Below are 17,383 nucleotides of genomic sequence, written 5' to 3'. Positions count from 1 at the left end.
CCTCCCTTCAGGCTGGAAGCGGCGAAGAGTCGACCTCCAGCCCCCTCCTCTCCTCTCCTCCTCTCGGCGTGCAGGCTGCTCCGTTCCCGCTGTCCTGCCCCCCCACCACCGCCCCCTGCCCCTGTAGCAGCAGCAGCAGCAGCCCCAGACCCCGCAGAGGAGCGGAGGCTAACTACAACTATAACGGGCGTTCCGTCTGGTCTGGGTGACCCAGGCAGGAGGAGCTGCCGTCAGAAGGTGTCAAGAGGAGAGGGCCAGGGATGGTTGGGGAGTGCTGTTCCTTTCTAGGCTACACCACGACTTCGTCGGATTGTCCGCGGCGTTTAGTGTGACTTCTTGACTGCCTGATCTGATGTCCTCCTCCTCCTGCTGCTGTTGCTGCTGCTTTCACCGTTCCAGCAGGATTCTCCAGCGGAACAAAAAAAGGCCAGCCCCTCTCCCCCAAAATCTGAAGCTTCTTCTCCGCCTCTGATCAGAGACTGGAGTCCATAGTCGACGTGCGCTCTCGCCCCCAAAAGGAGGAAGGTAGGACATGCACCGCAGATTTGTAGCTTTTATCTAGCGCTGGTCCATTGGAAGGGGTTCTCCTTAACGCTATGTCACCGGTGAGCCCTTGTGCTCACACAGGCTGCTCAGCCTCTCGTCTGTAGTAAAACAATTAAAATACACTTTCGCCACTCACCAAAACAAAGACGGTTCTAAGATTGTGAAAGCCTACTTTCCTTAGTGGGAACACTCGGAGCCCCCACCTCACGTCTAAAATACACTTTTTGGACAGAAAAGAAAATATTTCACAGGATGTTTTAGTTATTCCACACCGCCCTCTACAGCTCGTGTCAATAGAAAATTCCATTGACCAGATTTTGCCTTCCGGTGAAATATATTCTTGTCTACCTAAAAAGTGTATTTTAGAAGTGATGTGGGGGGCTCAGAGTGTTCCCACTAAGGAAAGTAGGCTTTTACCTCTCTAAAGCCGTCTTTGTTTTGGTGAATAGCGAAACTGTATTCTTTATTTTTACTAAAGACGAGAGGGTGCACAGCCTTTCTTACGGCGCGACGGCTAATCGGTGACATAGCGTTCCTCAACGCTATTGCCGTGCACGCCGCGACAAACGTTGACACAATACAAAAATGCACGTGTAGTCCATCCGCATGATATACAGATCTGCTCCGCTAGCGAAGGAAGTAGTCACACACACACTATACGTCACTTACTCGAACCAGGAATTGAACGTCATCGTAAAAGCTGTGAGTTGGAAGGTCTGTACAATCAGGTGTAAAATAAACACCAATAGTCTTTACGCGCGATCGAACTATCCAGTTGTTTAAATTAACGAATGAAGCGACTGTCATACTGTTGGACTGTTTGATTGGCAATTTATTTCTGAATGCAGCGTTCAGTTGACAGTTTCCCTTGCACGTCTTGTATGCTCAGCTGACTGCTTGGAAGAAATGCACATGATGTATGGTCATTCCGAAATATTATTGTGTTATTTCTATTTAATTTGAGCTGACGAGTGCAGAAGCTATTCGGTTTTAAACGGTGCAGTTCGTTTCTCAGGTGTTATTGAAGCATCACTCATGTTAGTGTTTTTATCTATAGCCATCTTGATTTGTAGTACTAGCCCTATTATAGCTGTGTTATTACATAGGCTACAGACACACTCACACACACACACACACACACACACACACACACACACACACACACACACACACACACACACAAGTATGTAATATCTTGATTTGTCTAGAGTCAAGACCGACTAAGCTAAAATGGCATACTTATTTTATTCCGTCTGTATGGTACAGAATCAGATGTGTAACATGTCTATGAATCATGCATTCTTTTCCCCCCCCCAATCTGTTCAAAGGTTGAAGATGTCCTGGATTAGAGAAGGCGAGTTGAACTTCATTGAGAAACTCTCAGCCAACATACTCAAGGTATCACACATCTGTACCTGTACCTATCTCATAACCCAGGACAGGACATGTAATGCCAAACAAGTTAAATGTAGTTAAATGTAGTTATATTAACTGTTAATATATGTCAACAAGGCTATGCTATAGTGGGACTCTGGGTGGCGTGGAAACTGGAAACTGAGGATTTGTTTGGAGGTGTCACTGATCTGGCGACTCCTAGGAGTAGTTGGGACACCTGTTAAACAGGGAGCGGAACTGGGAATGATAGCGTGCCGTGTTCCTCCAAATGCGTTAAGCCCTCCTGAAGACTGGTGAAAAGAAGTGGCTGTTGATGTCAAGTGTTTTAGAGGTGAGAAAAAAAATGTCTTTTTGTCTCTCTTGAACAGGCTGGTCCAACCCCTAAGCATGTGGCTTTTATCATGGATGGCAACCGGCGCTTTGCCCGTAAGAAACATGTGGAGCGACAGGAGGGACATATGCAGGGCTTTAATAAACTAGCAGAGGTAAGGTCATGAGAGAGGGCAAATGACCCTCGTTTTCCCTCAATGCATTATATTCTACCGTCTCTACCGGCCATTCTGGAATGTGAATCTAGAGATGGACCCATTTAAAGAATGGACAAAATATGTGCCAAATATTTGCATTTTTGCTCCGTATCTATATTGACATTAGTTTAACACTATTTATGTAACTTTTAATGTTGTGTATTCTTCCGTGAAATTGTCAGTAATTGACTGATACTTAACAAACAGTACTAATGTTTGTTTGTTTGTTTGTTTGACATGTTAATAATGCAAATTGCACAATCCACATTGAAAAGTGTAGTTATGATGAATGATGAAGTACACAGGGCTGGTGGATTTCAGGCTTTTCAGGATGCTGCTACCAGAAAGAAAAAGCATCAATAATGATAGGGGATGAAGGCCATTCGTCTGAGATGTCTTTGCTAACATATTAGTGACATTTTGTTTTCCCCCTGCCAGACACTACGTTGGTGTTTGCATCTGAACATTAGTGAGGTCACAGTTTATGCCTTCAGCATTGAGAACTTCAAGCGGTCCCAAGATGAAGTGGATGGACTGATGGAGCTGGCCAAGCAAAAGTTTATTAAACTGTTAGAAGAGCAGTGAGTATCAAAAATCATATTTATTGAATCTAAAAGGCCTGTCACAGAGAGCAAATAAATCTTCCTGCACCTAACATATATCAGTCAGTCTTCTTTAGAAAGAGTGTCAGTTAAATGGGTTAGATGAGTCGGAAATGCAGAGAATAAATCTTGCATACAGCAATGTATTTAACAAATAGTAGGACTTTGGACAACAGCAAAACTATATAATAAATCGGATTATAAACTCTCAAACAACTCTCACAGTCTCGTTGTTCATTGGTGTTTCCATTTACGTGGAACTTTACTACTTTAAACACTTGGGTGTGTAAACAGTCTGATGCTCTGACAAATGATCTTGCTTATTATATTGATGTATTACCTGCTTTTTGTATGTCGCTTTGGATTAAAAGCGTCTGCTAAATGCCTAAATTGTATGCACAAAGGAAGAAGGCGCTTGGGCATGCATGTGGGTTTCAACACATGCTGAGTTCGCACCTGCACGCACTCACACATATGCGTTCCTTGTTCGTGCGTGAGACTGTTTATCCCAGAAGTGTTTTGATTGTAAAATTTGTGTGAGAATGTTAATTGCATTGTTTTTGGAATTACTGAGCATATGACTGCATACATAACACTTGAATTATATTGTATTGAGTAGTTCTACTGTTAATCTTGGCCGCCTATTAACTTGAATTCATAAAGTATTTTCCTCGTTTTTGGATTCTTTATTCACTGTAAAGGAATGCATCACAAACAAAGATTATCTATATCTATGCATTCAAGGCTTCACAGGGTGAGTAATTGATAGAAAATGTTCACTTTGGGGATGAAGCATTCCTTTAACCACTTTATTTTACAAGTTTTTAAATGAAGTGAAAATAGTAAATCTACAAGCTCACAATGTTTTGCATTGCGACGAGTTGTGAACTTGCAGATCGACTTTTTTCACTACGACAAATATAAAAGGTTTAAGTAGTTAAAGCAGCACTATATAACAACTATATAGTATATTTTATCCCACCAAATTATAAAGTTACATGTTTAAGCAATAACAATGAGTTTCATCCTGGCATTTGCCAAGGCACCAAGGCAGAACTGCCAGTCAAAGCGAAGACTGGCCATTCACAGCGCATCCTCATCGGACATGCTTGCAGAGACTCTTGGGTAATGAAGTCAAACACGTTGGTTTGGTTACACAATGTCAATTGTGTCCAGTATGGCCACTGATACCCCAAACTACATAGTTCTGCTTTAACAGAGTTGCTTCAGGGACAGCCAGTCACCATAGATATTGAGAGACTGGCAAATAACTCCATAGTTGTTGGTCCAATTCTTTGAACCCACATGCAGGTTTATTACAGGTTCAGCAGCCAGACGGTGGTTTGTGTAGGTTGTCTTATTAGGTTCCTGCCTTTAAATGAGGTCTACAATTGCTCCCAACCAACTTCACTATATGAGCTTCCTGAGAAGATTCATATGTGTAGCTAATGTTTCAGAGGGCATATGCAGAAAGGCAGAGATTTTGTTGTCCGTTGGCCGTTGGCTTAGGTGACAAATCAAGTAACCTCTCTCTCTTCGGCTCTTCTTTACCTTTTGTTCTTTTTTCTTCCCCAGCACAAGGGCAGATAAATGTACCGTCAATTTCCATCGAAAGGAGGTGTTATTCCCTGCCATTTCTTTTTCTTATATGTACACAAAGGGCCCTATTTTCGTCCATGCCTTACCCCTTATCCGTAAACCTCTTTGCCTTTTTAACTATTTTGAAAAACATTTTTAAACTAGCCCTTACCCGTTTAATGATATGAGCTCCGAAATGATGTGCAGTGTGTGGGTTAAGGGATGTGCACTGTGCACACAGTATATGAGGGATGGAAAGTAACTTTAACTGGTGCTTGCATGATAATATGTAGGAGCATCAATGTAAGAAATACCCGTTTCGTTTAATGGCTACAGAGATACTGTGTCCCCCCCGCCCGCCCGCCCACCCGCTTGCACACACACACACACACACACACACACACACACACACACACACACAGAGCTGGTTAAATATGTTGCCTCATGCTAGATGCAGAATAGATATGCCTCATGCTAGATGCAGAATAGATAGTAGATACATGATAAAAATGCTAATATATAGCATATGATTTGTGAAAGTGACAAACGGCCTTCACAGTTATGTCAGGTGTGTTCATATGCTAATGGTGATGCGATTTCAGATCAATTGCTCCAGCCACTGAGGAGAAACGCTGTTTCAGACAGACAGACAGACAGACAGACAGACAGACAGACAGACAGACAGACAGACACTCACTCAGACATTCCGAAAATTATATGTTTGATAGTTTAAATAGCTTTTTTGGTGTTAACCATTTAGCTTTAATGTCTGACTGTCCCACGTGCTGTTTACATTTTTGACTAATAAAGTATTCAATCAATCAAAACTAACCACTTCCCCTCCTCCCCCTCCCCAGGGAGAATCTTGAGAAGCACGGCGTTTGCGTCCGTGTATTAGGAGACCTGACACTACTGCCACTGGACCTTCAGCAACATATCGCCAAAGCTGTGGTCGCAACCAGATCCCACAACAAGTATGCAACTTTTTATTCATTCTAACATGTAAAGATATCCACTTTCATCTTACCGAGCATGATCACCTTTTTATTGCATTAAATAGTACAGTGTGCCAAATTGCAGTAAAGCCCCTTTTCGACTGCAGCTTTAGCACCACACTACACTACACTACACCGCACCACACCACACTCTACATTTTCCATGAAAGTACCCCTATCGGTGAGAAACAAATTGACCATTTTAACTGTGATTATAATACAATATAAATTTGTATTAGAACTATCCTAATTATAATACACTATAATGGATTATAACTGTGATTATAATACACTATATACATATTAATGTATTACTATAATAACTATAATACACGCCGCCTATCCTACCAAGAGTTGAAACAAGCAGGAGAAATGTTATGTCCAGTCTTTAGCTAGTCAGGTTGATCACATGGAAAAAAAATGAAATAAAAATAAATGAAAATAAAAAGGGATCCAACATGGAAATATAAAAAAAATCAAATACTTATGATAAGCTCATATTTTGTTATTGATTTAGTTGAATGTATTAGGCGCAATTCATGGCAGGGACTGACAGCCAACTAAATCAACTGGATGTCTCCTTGTGGGGCATGGTGGTGGCGCCCTCACATGGATGTTGGTGGTTGGGACATGGGACTTGCCATATTGTCCACTTTTCTATGTTGGAATCCTTTTGAGTACCTGCTAACAACCGTAACAAAAATATTCATCATATGTATCGAAGTGTATGTTCATTTGTTTGATATTAATTATTTATATCGGAGCACTCAGATCACCTTGACCTGATGAAGACCACATAACATAATCTGTTAAATGTATCACTGTGTGTATTCAGTGATATTATGTGTATAAAGTTGAATCATCTATACTGTATACTCACCTATATACAGATTTAGAAAACATCTTTATGACTGAACAATTATTTATTTTACCCTGTCTAATTACAAGAAATGTGTCTATGTGTTTACCTTTATCTGACAAAGATCAGATTTGGTCGAAACATGCTCACTCAAAGAAAGAAATAATGTGATCACGCTTCGACAACACATCTATCCTGACTACTCAGCACCTGCAAATAGCTTACATGTGCCTTGACTTTGTACAACCCTTCTCATCTGTGTCTCAGCTTTACTCTGTACCCTACCATGGCCACTCATCTCCTGACAAAATGAGCTTGTCCTGTTAAACAGATGCTTCCTGAATGTGTGCTTTGCGTACACCTCAAGACATGAAATCACCAATGCAGTCAGAGAAATGGCCTGGGGAGTGGAGCAGGGGCTTATCAAGTCAAGGTAAGTATCGGCTTCAGATACTATACACTGATTCTGTCTTGTGAATTCATCTTTTCCAATGGAACCAAACCCTTACTGGTCCATTTGATTTCCATTTGATTTCCATTTGTACATATACTCTCAGAGTAATTAAACTAATTACATTTTTCTCAAAGGATTTTTGTTTTTACATGGTGGATAATCTAGTGTTTTCAGTAACAATCCTAGTTTACAGAGGTTCTCAAAACGATTTTAAGTAGAAAAACAAAACATTGGTTATGGTATTGGTTAAGTAAAACACCTTCTATTTGATATTTCTGACCTGCCAGATATCTGTAATTGAATGCTATGAATAGCTGCTCATTGTGTACCATTAAAGAGCTTGTTAAGAACATTGTTGTGTGTTGTTGTTTGTGTGATGCTCAGTGATGTGTCCGAGGCCCTGCTCAGTGAGTGTATGTACAGCAGCAACTCCCCCAACCCAGATCTTCTCATCCGCACCTCAGGAGAGGTGCGCCTCAGTGACTTCCTCCTTTGGCAGGTGATTATGGGACTGGCCTCTCTATGGGACTTATCCAATCTACAAGCTCACAGCGCATTGCTTAGCAACGCGTTGTAAGCTTTGTAGATCTGCTCTTTTTGGCAAGGGACACTATTGCACAACAAGCCATTAATTAAAGTAGGATGTACATGTTTTTGTAAGATTAACTACTGCTAATTGCTACCCATTTACTGTTTGTGTTTTGTTTTTCTTCTTTTTTTCTTTTCTTTCTTTTTTACATTTTATTCCTGATTACCTTCAATTCATATACACATTTTGTTTAAACTTTTGTTTTAGTACATTTTTGTTTTAGTAATGTAACTTGACGATGGATGAATAATCCAAAAATGAAGAGAATACTATTAGGAAGTAATAACTAATATTAAGAAATATGGGTCCAGAATTAACAACAGTAAAACTAACCAATGTGGCACACTGGTTAGTTGGTTGGTTAGAGGGCAAAAAATACACAGCTTACACAGCTCTCAGGGTTTGCCTGGGTGAACACTGCAAGTGAACTCAGATGTGTTGAAGCTAGGGATGGAGCTCGAAACCAGAGCCTGTGACAAACTCGATAACAAATGTATTGAGTACCCGGTATCAATAAGCTTTGGGCTTATGATCAAGCCGCCTGTTATCGAGCATAGCGGCCCATGACGTCATGTTTAAACAATCAAGACAAGAGGCGATCAAGAAATTACTATTTATAATTTAAAGCCATTTAACACTTAATTGTCATCTTCATAGATGGTGGTCACTGGTCAACCACAAACTCACAGTCACAGCAACTGGCCAAAAGAAAAAAGATACCAGTTCTGTTCACAATTTGTCATCTCACGTCTTTCCACAAAATAGAAAACACTCGATAGTGGGCTCGATAAAAGCCTGGCTCAATAAGCTGGATCAATAAGGTGCTCCTTATCAATAGAAATTAACGAACTCCATCGCTAGTTGAAGCCCACATGAATGCCCAGGTGTGTTCATCATGGGTGCATGAGACTGTGTTTTAATACTATGTAATAATAATGTTTTGCAATTTATTTTTACATTATTGTCCAACAAAATATAAATGGTTGCGTTAATGACGTGTACACGATAATTTGAATCCAGTGTTAAATGGCACCGTCTTTGAAGGAATAATCAATGGTTCATTCCTACTAGCAGAATCAGGAGCAAAAGCTGTTACCATGACAACTGATCTATAGTGTTGTAGTACTCGAGTCAATGACTCGTCTCGAGTCAGGACTCAAGTCCAAATTTTCACTGACTCGGTCTCGTCTCGGTCTCGCCCTTAATTTGACTTGGACTCGTCTCGGTCTCGGTCTAATTTGACTTGGTCTCGCCCCCCACCGAGTCCACTCGAGTCAAGTCACTACAATGCAATGGAATAAATGTTATATCCATATGAGGAGCGCATTCACGTTAACATTAAGAGAGCTGCCTTGTTAAGTAACAGAGCATTCTGACGCGCATCTGATAGGCACACAGTAGTAGCACACACACACAGAGCCCCGCTCTGCACAGCAGCAAGCACCTAATCTTCCCATAAGTTATTTTTTTCGCCAAACAGACAACAGCACAACAGTCCACTTTCCTCTTACCTGCAGGATATCCTTGTGTCCCCAAATAAATAAGTCCTAACAGCTTCCAAACACAAGCCTTTGTGATCATGTGTTGTGTAGTTTAATCCACCCGCACAGCTGGATTAAGAATTTACGTCTTTTTGTATTTCCAGGTGTAGTCTATTACTCGTTAAGCAAGCCTCGTCCGAAAGTTTTAAAGTGCACTGATCAACAGAGAGAAGTGTAACATTGTAAGTCCCTGTAGAGAGGTTAAAACGAATCAAAACAACTTGAAGCAGTGACATGGGGTATTGTTTTGCCTTGTACTTGAAAGGCATCAGACTAATGACATAGGGTAGCCTACATTTCTCACCTTAAACAATGAAATGCAGACAGGCACATACTGCTATGTGTTTGAATGGGAAAACCTTATTTATTTATTTTAGCTTTTAGTCAAAATAAAATATTAAGATAAGAGTTTGTTTGAAAAACGTTTTGCTAAAATCATGCATGCTCTATTTCAATGCAACTATAACAGCAATGTTTAAAAATGTTATAGATTACAGTAGTAGACATAATTATTTTTTAAATAATATTATTTTTGTTATCACTTGGCCTTTTGGTGCATGGGCATCAATGTTATATCCATATCATGATATTAGACTGGATAGGCCTAATTATCGTCTGTGATTTGGGATATTGTACTGCAGTATATGCCAAGTCTTATTTGTACACTAAAGTACTTGTTCTCTGCTTGGGGGAAAATGTAATTGTAGGAACTCAAATGTCTAGTTCTTAGACAGAAAATTGGTATGGGAAAAAACTACCTCTCCAAAAAACTCCCTCAAACCTAAACCACAGCATTGACAGCAACCAAAGGTAATTTAGGGAGACATATTGATTTAATTTGAAGACAAGCCATTAATTTGAAAGGTATTGGTAGGAAACACCAGACAGGTGCATGCACATGAACGGGGGGTTCTTGCATTGTTTGTGTGTGTGTGTGTGTGTGTGTGTGTGTGTGTGTGTGTGTGTGTGTGTGTGGTGTGTGTGTGTGTGTGTGTGTGTGTGTGTGTGTGTGTGTGTGTGTGTGTGTGTGTGTGTGTGTGTGTGTGTGTGTGTGTGTGTGTCCGAAAAAAATATATATATATTGTTTTCTGCAGCCTACCTATCAAAAAAAAAGGAAAAAAAAGAAAACTGGACTCGGCTCGGTCTCGCCTGCCATTGGTCTCGGACTCGACTCGGACTCGCCTCCCATTGGTCTCGGACTCGACTCGGACTCGGCCCCCTCCCAGGGGCTCTTGACTCGGACTCGACTCGGACTCGAACCCCATATGACTTGGACTTGACTTGGACTCGCTTTAGATGGACTCGACTACAACACTACTGATCTAACTCAAGTGATTTCTATGAAAAGCTATTCCTTACAACAAAAAATATATATTTAGCACAGAATCTTAAGCATTATCTTGTGAATAATTGGCCTTTTAGCAACAACTCACAGAAGACATCAACAAAATAATCCATATAATAAACGAAACAAATAATTAGATTGTGTGTGCACGTGCGTGCGTGTGTGCGTGTGGTTCTTCTGCATGCCTAATGTAGTGTACCAGGTATTCATTTTCTTTTATTTCTTTCCCCCTGCAGACCTCTCACTCGTGCATAGTGTTCCAGTCAGTTTTGTGGCCAGAGTACTCATTCTGGAACTTGTGTGAAGCCGTCCTGCAATATCAATTCAGTTACAGATCGATTCAAGTAAGTATGCTATGTTATTCAGATTGCACAATAGCGTATACCTGCATTGGAGTAGAGCAGAGCTTGAACAGTCCGTTCCGAGCAGAGTATGTAGGTCGAAGTGGCTTATTGTCTGCCGGGCAAGAAAGGTGTCTTATCCCCCTTAGAGGGCTCTATACCACAGAGGTGGATTGATGAGGTGGAACGCCACACCTACTGTCAGCTCCCAGTACTTAGTGCACGTATTTGCTACCAAGCCGTACTACTCATATGCCGAGTTGGTGGTGCCTGGAATCGACCCCAAAAACTTGCATTTCAGAGGTGAGCACTCTACCCTGGCAAAACCAATATTTCTAAAGATATACTGTATATATATATATATTTCTTTTCTTTTTATTATTTATTATAATTTTTTAGCTTTTTGCCTTCGGGATCAACAGCCGAGGTGTCTGGACCGCTACCATAGCCTTCCAGGCTCACAACCATTATTTCTGCATTATTATAATGTTTCTGTTCTTGGATTCTACCCCCAACATAGTGTTTCTAAATCTTTTAGAAAAAGAAAAAAAGGTTAATGCCATTTTATTATTTATATGGTATTATTTTATTTATCCAGGGTTGGCTTGCTGATTGCGAAGGCTGTTTTTCAGCAACGCCCTGCTTCACTGTCATGCACACATTGACAACTGTGACAGGGAGCTGCAAAATACAACCACAGTGTTATACTGGAGCAGTTAATAATGTTTGCAATGTGCTCAAAAACACACATTATTCATGTTGCGCAAATAAATACTACAATTTACATCAGGAAGGCTAAGAATACGTAAGTTGCATTTCTTTAGCTTTCTTCCATATTTATTGTGAAAGTGTTTCACTTACAAATCAAACAGGATAATTGCCTTTTTATTCTTCAACATAATCTAGCAGTCACTGATTTACCCTCCATCGCTCTGCTTTTCACCTGGCTCTGTCAAAAACAGTACCACAAAATAAAACTGTTGGTACTACGTTACCAGCTTAATTCAAACATGCATCCCTGAAGGGAAAAGAAATACCAATAACACACAAACACGCACGCACGCACGCACGCACACACACACACACACACACACACACACACACACACACAGAGAGAGAGTTGAGGTCTAACTCTGGATAATTAAGCTCTTTATACAGTACATATCCCTGTATGACCCTCTTTAGAATAGAGCAGAGTGACCTTGGATTGCATGCAAACTCAGCATACTATACTATGAGACAAACAAGATTAAATTAAACAGAATAAAACTATTTAAATACATGTATTTGCGACCGTCAGGGAGCAGTTTACTATGAAAACCTCCACCGGCCGTCCGTCCGTCCGTCACACGTCACACGTCACACCTTTGCCCTGCTCATATCTCCGCATCAGTATGACATCACACCACATGTGTACACAAACCTTTGTGTACGTTGCTGTGGCAACAGTCTGTTGTTGCTGGTCTGTTAGTGTACGTTAGCAACCACCTTAGCAACCATGGTTTTACCCTAGCAACCAACTGTTTACCCTAGCAACCAACTGTTTACCATAGCAACCATGTTTTTTTACCCTAGCAACCAACTGTTTACCATAGCAACCAGATACGCAGAGCAGGGATCTCCATATATGGGCATAAACAGGTGACATCACACTGATGTCAGATACTCAGAGCAGGGATTTCTCCATAATATATGGGCATAAAAGGGATTCTGTTAGGGATCTCCATATATGGGCATAAAAGGGATTCTGTTAGGGATCTCCATATATGGGCATACAAGGGATTCTGTTAGGGATCTCCATATATGGGCATGAAAGGGATTCTGTTAGGGATCTCCATATATGGGCATAAAAGGGATTCTGTTAGGGATCTCCATATATGGGCATAAAAGGGATTCTGTTAGGGATCTCCATATATGGGCATAAAAGGGATTCTGTTAGCTGTTAGTGATCTCCATATATGGGCATAAAAGGGATGCTGTTAGGGATCTCCATATATGGGCATAAAAGGGATTCTGTTAGGGATCTCCATATATGGGCATGAAAGGGATTCTGTTAGGGATCTCCATATATGGGCATAAAAGGGATTGTATCCCAGATGATGCCCTGTTAGGAGATCCACACTAACAGAATCCATATATGGTCCTACCGACAGCTGCTATAAGCCAACCCTGGCGATAAGGTCTGAGTCGAAGAAATGCTTCTTTCCCGGCAAGAATTGCCCCTTTATACTGTAGGGCTCGTTTGTGTATTGTATGACATCACGCCACATCATCGGCTGAGGACTGTGTGATGTCATCATATCTCCATATATGGAGACATAAGTTGCTCATGCCCAAATATGTTTACTATGAAAACCTCCACCGGCCGTCCGTCCGTCCGTCCGTCCGTCACACGTCACACGTCACACCTTTGCCCTGCTCATATCTCCGCATCAGTATGACATCACACCACATGTGTACACAAACCTTTGTGTACGTTGCTGTGGCAACAGTCTGTTGTTGCTGGTCTGTTAGTGTACGTTAGCAACCACCTTAGCAACCATGGTTTTACCCTAGCAACCAACTGTTTACCCTAGCAACCAACTGTTTACCATAGCAACCATGTTTTTTTACCCTAGCAACCAACTGTTTACCATAGCAACCAGATACGCAGAGCAGGGATCTCCATATATGGGCATAAACAGGTGACATCACACTGATGTCAGATACTCAGAGCAGGGATTTCTCCATAATATATGGGCATAAAAGGGATTCTGTTAGGGATCTCCATATATGGGCATAAAGGGATTCTGTTAGGGATCTCCATATATGGGCATACAAGGGATTCTGTTAGGGATCTCCATATATGGGCATAAAAGGGATTCTGTTAGGGATCTCCATATATGGGCATAAAAGGGATTCTGTTAGGGATCTCCATATATGGGCATAAAAGGGATTCTGTTAGGGATCTCCATATATGGGCATAAAAGGGATTCTGTTAGCTGTTAGTGATCTCCATATATGGGCATAAAAGGGATGCTGTTAGGGATCTCCATATATGGGCATAAAAGGGATTCTGTTAGGGATCTCCATATATGGGCATGAAAGGGATTCTGTTAGGGATCTCCATATATGGGCATAAAAGGGATTGTATCCCAGATGATGCCCTGTTAGGAGATCCACACTAACAGAATCCATATATGGTCCTACCGACAGCTGCTATAAGCCAACCCTGGCGATAAGGTCTGAGTCGAAGAAATGCTTCTTTCCTGGCAAGAATTGCCCCTTTATACTGTAGGGCTCGTTTGTGTATTGTATGACATCACGCCACATCATCGGCTGAGGACTGTGTGATGTCATCATATCTCCATATATGGAGACATAAGTTGCTCATGCCCAAATATGGGCTGGTGAGGTCAGACTTAGTGTGATGCGTAGGTTATCTCCATATATGGAGATTCAACTTCAATGAGTAACCATGGCAAACTGTCAACTGCCCGTATGTCTTGATAATTGGTAAAACAAACTTTTGGCCTATTTGTGGAGATAAGCGACCAACGGTCGCTTATCTCCCGATTAGGGAGTCTTACTGGTATTAGAGAATATTGTATATCTCATTTCGATGTTCCACAGACATGAGTTATTTTAAACGGCATACAACAATTACGCTTTGCAAGCAAACAGCAGAATATTTTAAAATCCTTAATAATGATGTGATATCCGTGGCAATACAGAATGATAATCGTCTAGTAGTCTATACAGGCTAGTGGCTGCCCTACAGTCCCTATTGAGAATTCAAACGTATGAAAATGCATGTTGCTCATGGAGCATGCATTGATACAACGAGGCAATCCGAAACATGATGTTGTATGGAGTTTGAATGAGAAGGTTTTTTAACTGGTACTGTAGATGATTTCTTTTTGGAACAGTTAAAGTATCATTAAGCAGCTCAGAGCCCTGGAGGAGAGTAAAACAAAATGATCAACCCCGAGGCTAATCATTTAAAAAATCATATTAAACTACCATGTAGTGTTATAGCTGTTGCATGACATAACTGCCCATTTAAAACTGCCCTATTGTCCATGTACACGCTGTGTTTGCGTTTAAATTTGTATCAACAAAACTTTCCTGTTCATTTATCAAACATGAAATGAAGTAAACCTTTTGGCTTCATTAAATGACCATATTCTCACAGCAGGCATTTTGCTCTCATGTCATACTGACGTAATGATGAAAAATGGCTGCCGTGTGAATTTGGTCAATTAAACTAACCAGATCTGATCAGTGGTATCTGTGGCTTTGCAGAAAGCCAGAGAGCTCCACAGAGAGGAGCAGGCTCGACTGCAGCTGGAAGCAGACCGTGCCTGTGCAGCAGAGTTCCTGCAGCATCATGGCAATGGGAAGCCAGCTGATGCCCAGCGGAGACAGGAAGTTCTGTTAAGCTACACTGCCCGTCGGGAGGAACGGACTCAGGACTTCCTAGGAGCACTGAAGCATAAGAGGAATACTTTCTTCAGTGATTTATCCAGCCAAGCTGCCATGGCATAGAGAAGCTACAAAGAATAGACCCCCATGTTGAAATGGGGATAAACCCCTCTCCCTTCCTCTTTCTGAATACGACTGCCGGTCGGAAAGGGAAGAGCGAACACAAACTTGCAACAGTTTGTTTTTGTATTATTGATTTATACAAAGATGAGAGGCAATTTTTTACCCCTATGGGGCTATACTGTAGTTAGTATATGGGGGAATATTTATGGCTATAGATCTAAGTCTTAAAAGGACATGTCTGGTCAAGATGTAGCTTAAAGATGTATATGTTGTATAAATTGTGTGTCAAATACATGCCACTTACTAGAATTTCAGGTAGCCTACTGGGCCCAGGTTTTGAATACAAATTCGAAAGCAGTTTGTGATTAAGGTCAGAGAAATATAAACTAGTCCCATTGAGTGCTTTTCTTGTGGCCAAAAATGGTATCTCATTGTTAATTGTAAAATTTGTCTGTGATGTTGACAATATACAAAACTATATTTTGACCAGCTTTCTTAGTGAGAATAAAATCGTGATTATCTGTATGTTAATGCCACAATGACTCACTTAACTCTTTATTTTTTACTATGTTGCCACTCATTAAAAAAAATACAATTGGCTATTTGACTGTGACATGAGTCTGAGGTGTGGTGGTGTAAATCATATCAGATTCTTCCATCAAACTAATAAGCTGGCCGCTATTACTTAGCACTTTTATTATATATTTACATATTTTACTGAAACCTAATAACTTATGAGCTAATATGCAAAAGATATTAGTAATTATTCAGTGTTTTCAACAGATTCTACCGGTTTCCATAGATAGTACTACTTTGTAACATGAGGTTCACCCTTATTCAATTCGGTTGCAGTACACTACAGTACAGAGACAACTTAGACATACTTTTTAAAACAAAAAAAAAAATGTTTAAAACAAAATGTGCTGGAACATTCCATCAGCGATCATGGCTCGTGTCTTGAGTGAGTTGAGAAGGTTGATGGGTGAAGGAATATGTTTATATTTATGCTACAAACATTTACAACAGCCTTTTTATGAAAAATCATACCCAAGTACACAGGTACGGTTTGTTTGGCCTGGGAGAAACATCTTACATTTACTATTAATTAGTATTTATTCCAGTCACCTTCTTATTTAGGCTATTGGGAACTTGTAATTGCCTGTGTGTGAACGTATATGCTGTAATCAATCTTCACAAATAATATACCAAGTAATGTGCGCAACTGTTTAAGGTGCACCTTTGAGGATTCTAATAACAATTTTTTATATAGTCACTACTGAATATTATTGACTTGTATTTTGATAATCACACAATGACATTTAAGTACCACTTCACTTTGTGCCACACTCCCTCCTGCTTACAATATACGCGCGCGCGCACACGCACACGCACACAAAAGTACTTTTACTCAAGTCATTTTTCAATGTTTAGGTATTTGTAATTTAATTGAGTCTTTCCAATTTCCAATACTTGTACTTTTACTCCACTATATCTCGGATCCAAATATTGTACTTTTACTCCACTACTTTTATTTGAAAACTTTAGTTAATAGTTACTTTGTAGGTTTTGATTATTATTACAAAACATACATTACCCACTTCAGCCCTATATACATTTGGCCATTTAAAAATAGCTGATCTACAAGCTCACACCTGCGACGCATTGTGAGCTTGTAGATCTGCTATTTTCAAAAGATTTGTATACATTTCAACAGGCCTACTTGAAATGGGACAATCTTCATGAGTACTTTTACTTTTAGTAGCCTACTTTAAGTACATTTGATACCAATACTTTTGTACTTTTACTCAAGTAAATGTTTAATTCCAGACTTTTACTTGTAGCAGAGTATTGATACTTTTACTTAAGTAAGAAATGTGAGAGGGGCCTACTTTTTACACCACTGCAACTAACAATATGAGGTTTAAAACTAGTAACTAACTAACGATTTGCTGAGTCTGTCTTTTCAGACACTCAACAAGAAATACTGCCTGTAATACTACGCCCCCTTGTGACATAAATTCGAATTTATTTTTTTAAAACTGCCTCTTTGGCGTAGGGGTGGCGCTTAAAATCACGTGACACGG

At 40.4% G+C, this 17,383-nt stretch overlaps 1 protein-coding gene across 3 annotated transcripts; it reads left to right on the top strand.

The window, feature by feature from the left end:
• The first annotated feature begins 427 nt into the window (after nucleotides 1–427).
• Nucleotides 428–15,849, top strand: dhdds (dehydrodolichyl diphosphate synthase). 3 transcript variants are annotated; one of them, XM_080750084.1, is made up of 9 exons: nucleotides 428–525; nucleotides 1,875–1,944; nucleotides 2,310–2,426; nucleotides 2,907–3,049; nucleotides 5,506–5,622; nucleotides 6,834–6,935; nucleotides 7,341–7,455; nucleotides 10,668–10,775; nucleotides 15,057–15,849. In XM_080750084.1, the coding sequence occupies exons 2-9, from the start codon at nucleotides 1,882–1,884 to the stop codon at nucleotides 15,297–15,299; spliced, it is 1,008 nt and encodes a 335-aa protein (XP_080606210.1). In that variant the 5' UTR covers nucleotides 428–525; nucleotides 1,875–1,881; the 3' UTR covers nucleotides 15,300–15,849. The 3 variants fall into 3 exon arrangements, with proteins under 3 accessions (XP_080606210.1, XP_080606209.1, XP_080606208.1); XM_080750083.1 differs by lacking the exon at nucleotides 428–525 and adding an exon at nucleotides 1,223–1,248; XM_080750082.1 differs by lacking the exon at nucleotides 428–525 and adding an exon at nucleotides 1,227–1,260.
• The last annotated feature ends 1,534 nt before the right edge of the window (nucleotides 15,850–17,383 follow it).

Source organism: Nannobrachium achirus (genome assembly GCF_963921795.1).
Source record: "Nannobrachium achirus genome assembly, chromosome: 2".
In the NCBI taxonomy this organism is placed as follows: Eukaryota; Metazoa; Chordata; class Actinopteri; order Myctophiformes; family Myctophidae; genus Nannobrachium; species Nannobrachium achirus.
This window is presented reverse-complemented; position numbering and strand designations above follow the sequence as displayed.

Bases quoted from the DNA above. Each gene is read 5' to 3' on its own strand.
- dhdds (XM_080750084.1), top strand. From the start codon at position 1,882: ATGTCCTGGATTAGAGAAGGCGAGTTGAACTTCATTGAGAAACTCTCA. The intron at 2,427-2,906 runs GTAAGGTCATGA...TCCCCCTGCCAG, and splicing joins GCTTTAATAAACTAGCAGAG to ACACTACGTTGGTGTTTGCA. The intron at 10,776-15,056 runs GTAAGTATGCTA...GTGGCTTTGCAG, and splicing joins TCAGTTACAGATCGATTCAA to AAAGCCAGAGAGCTCCACAG.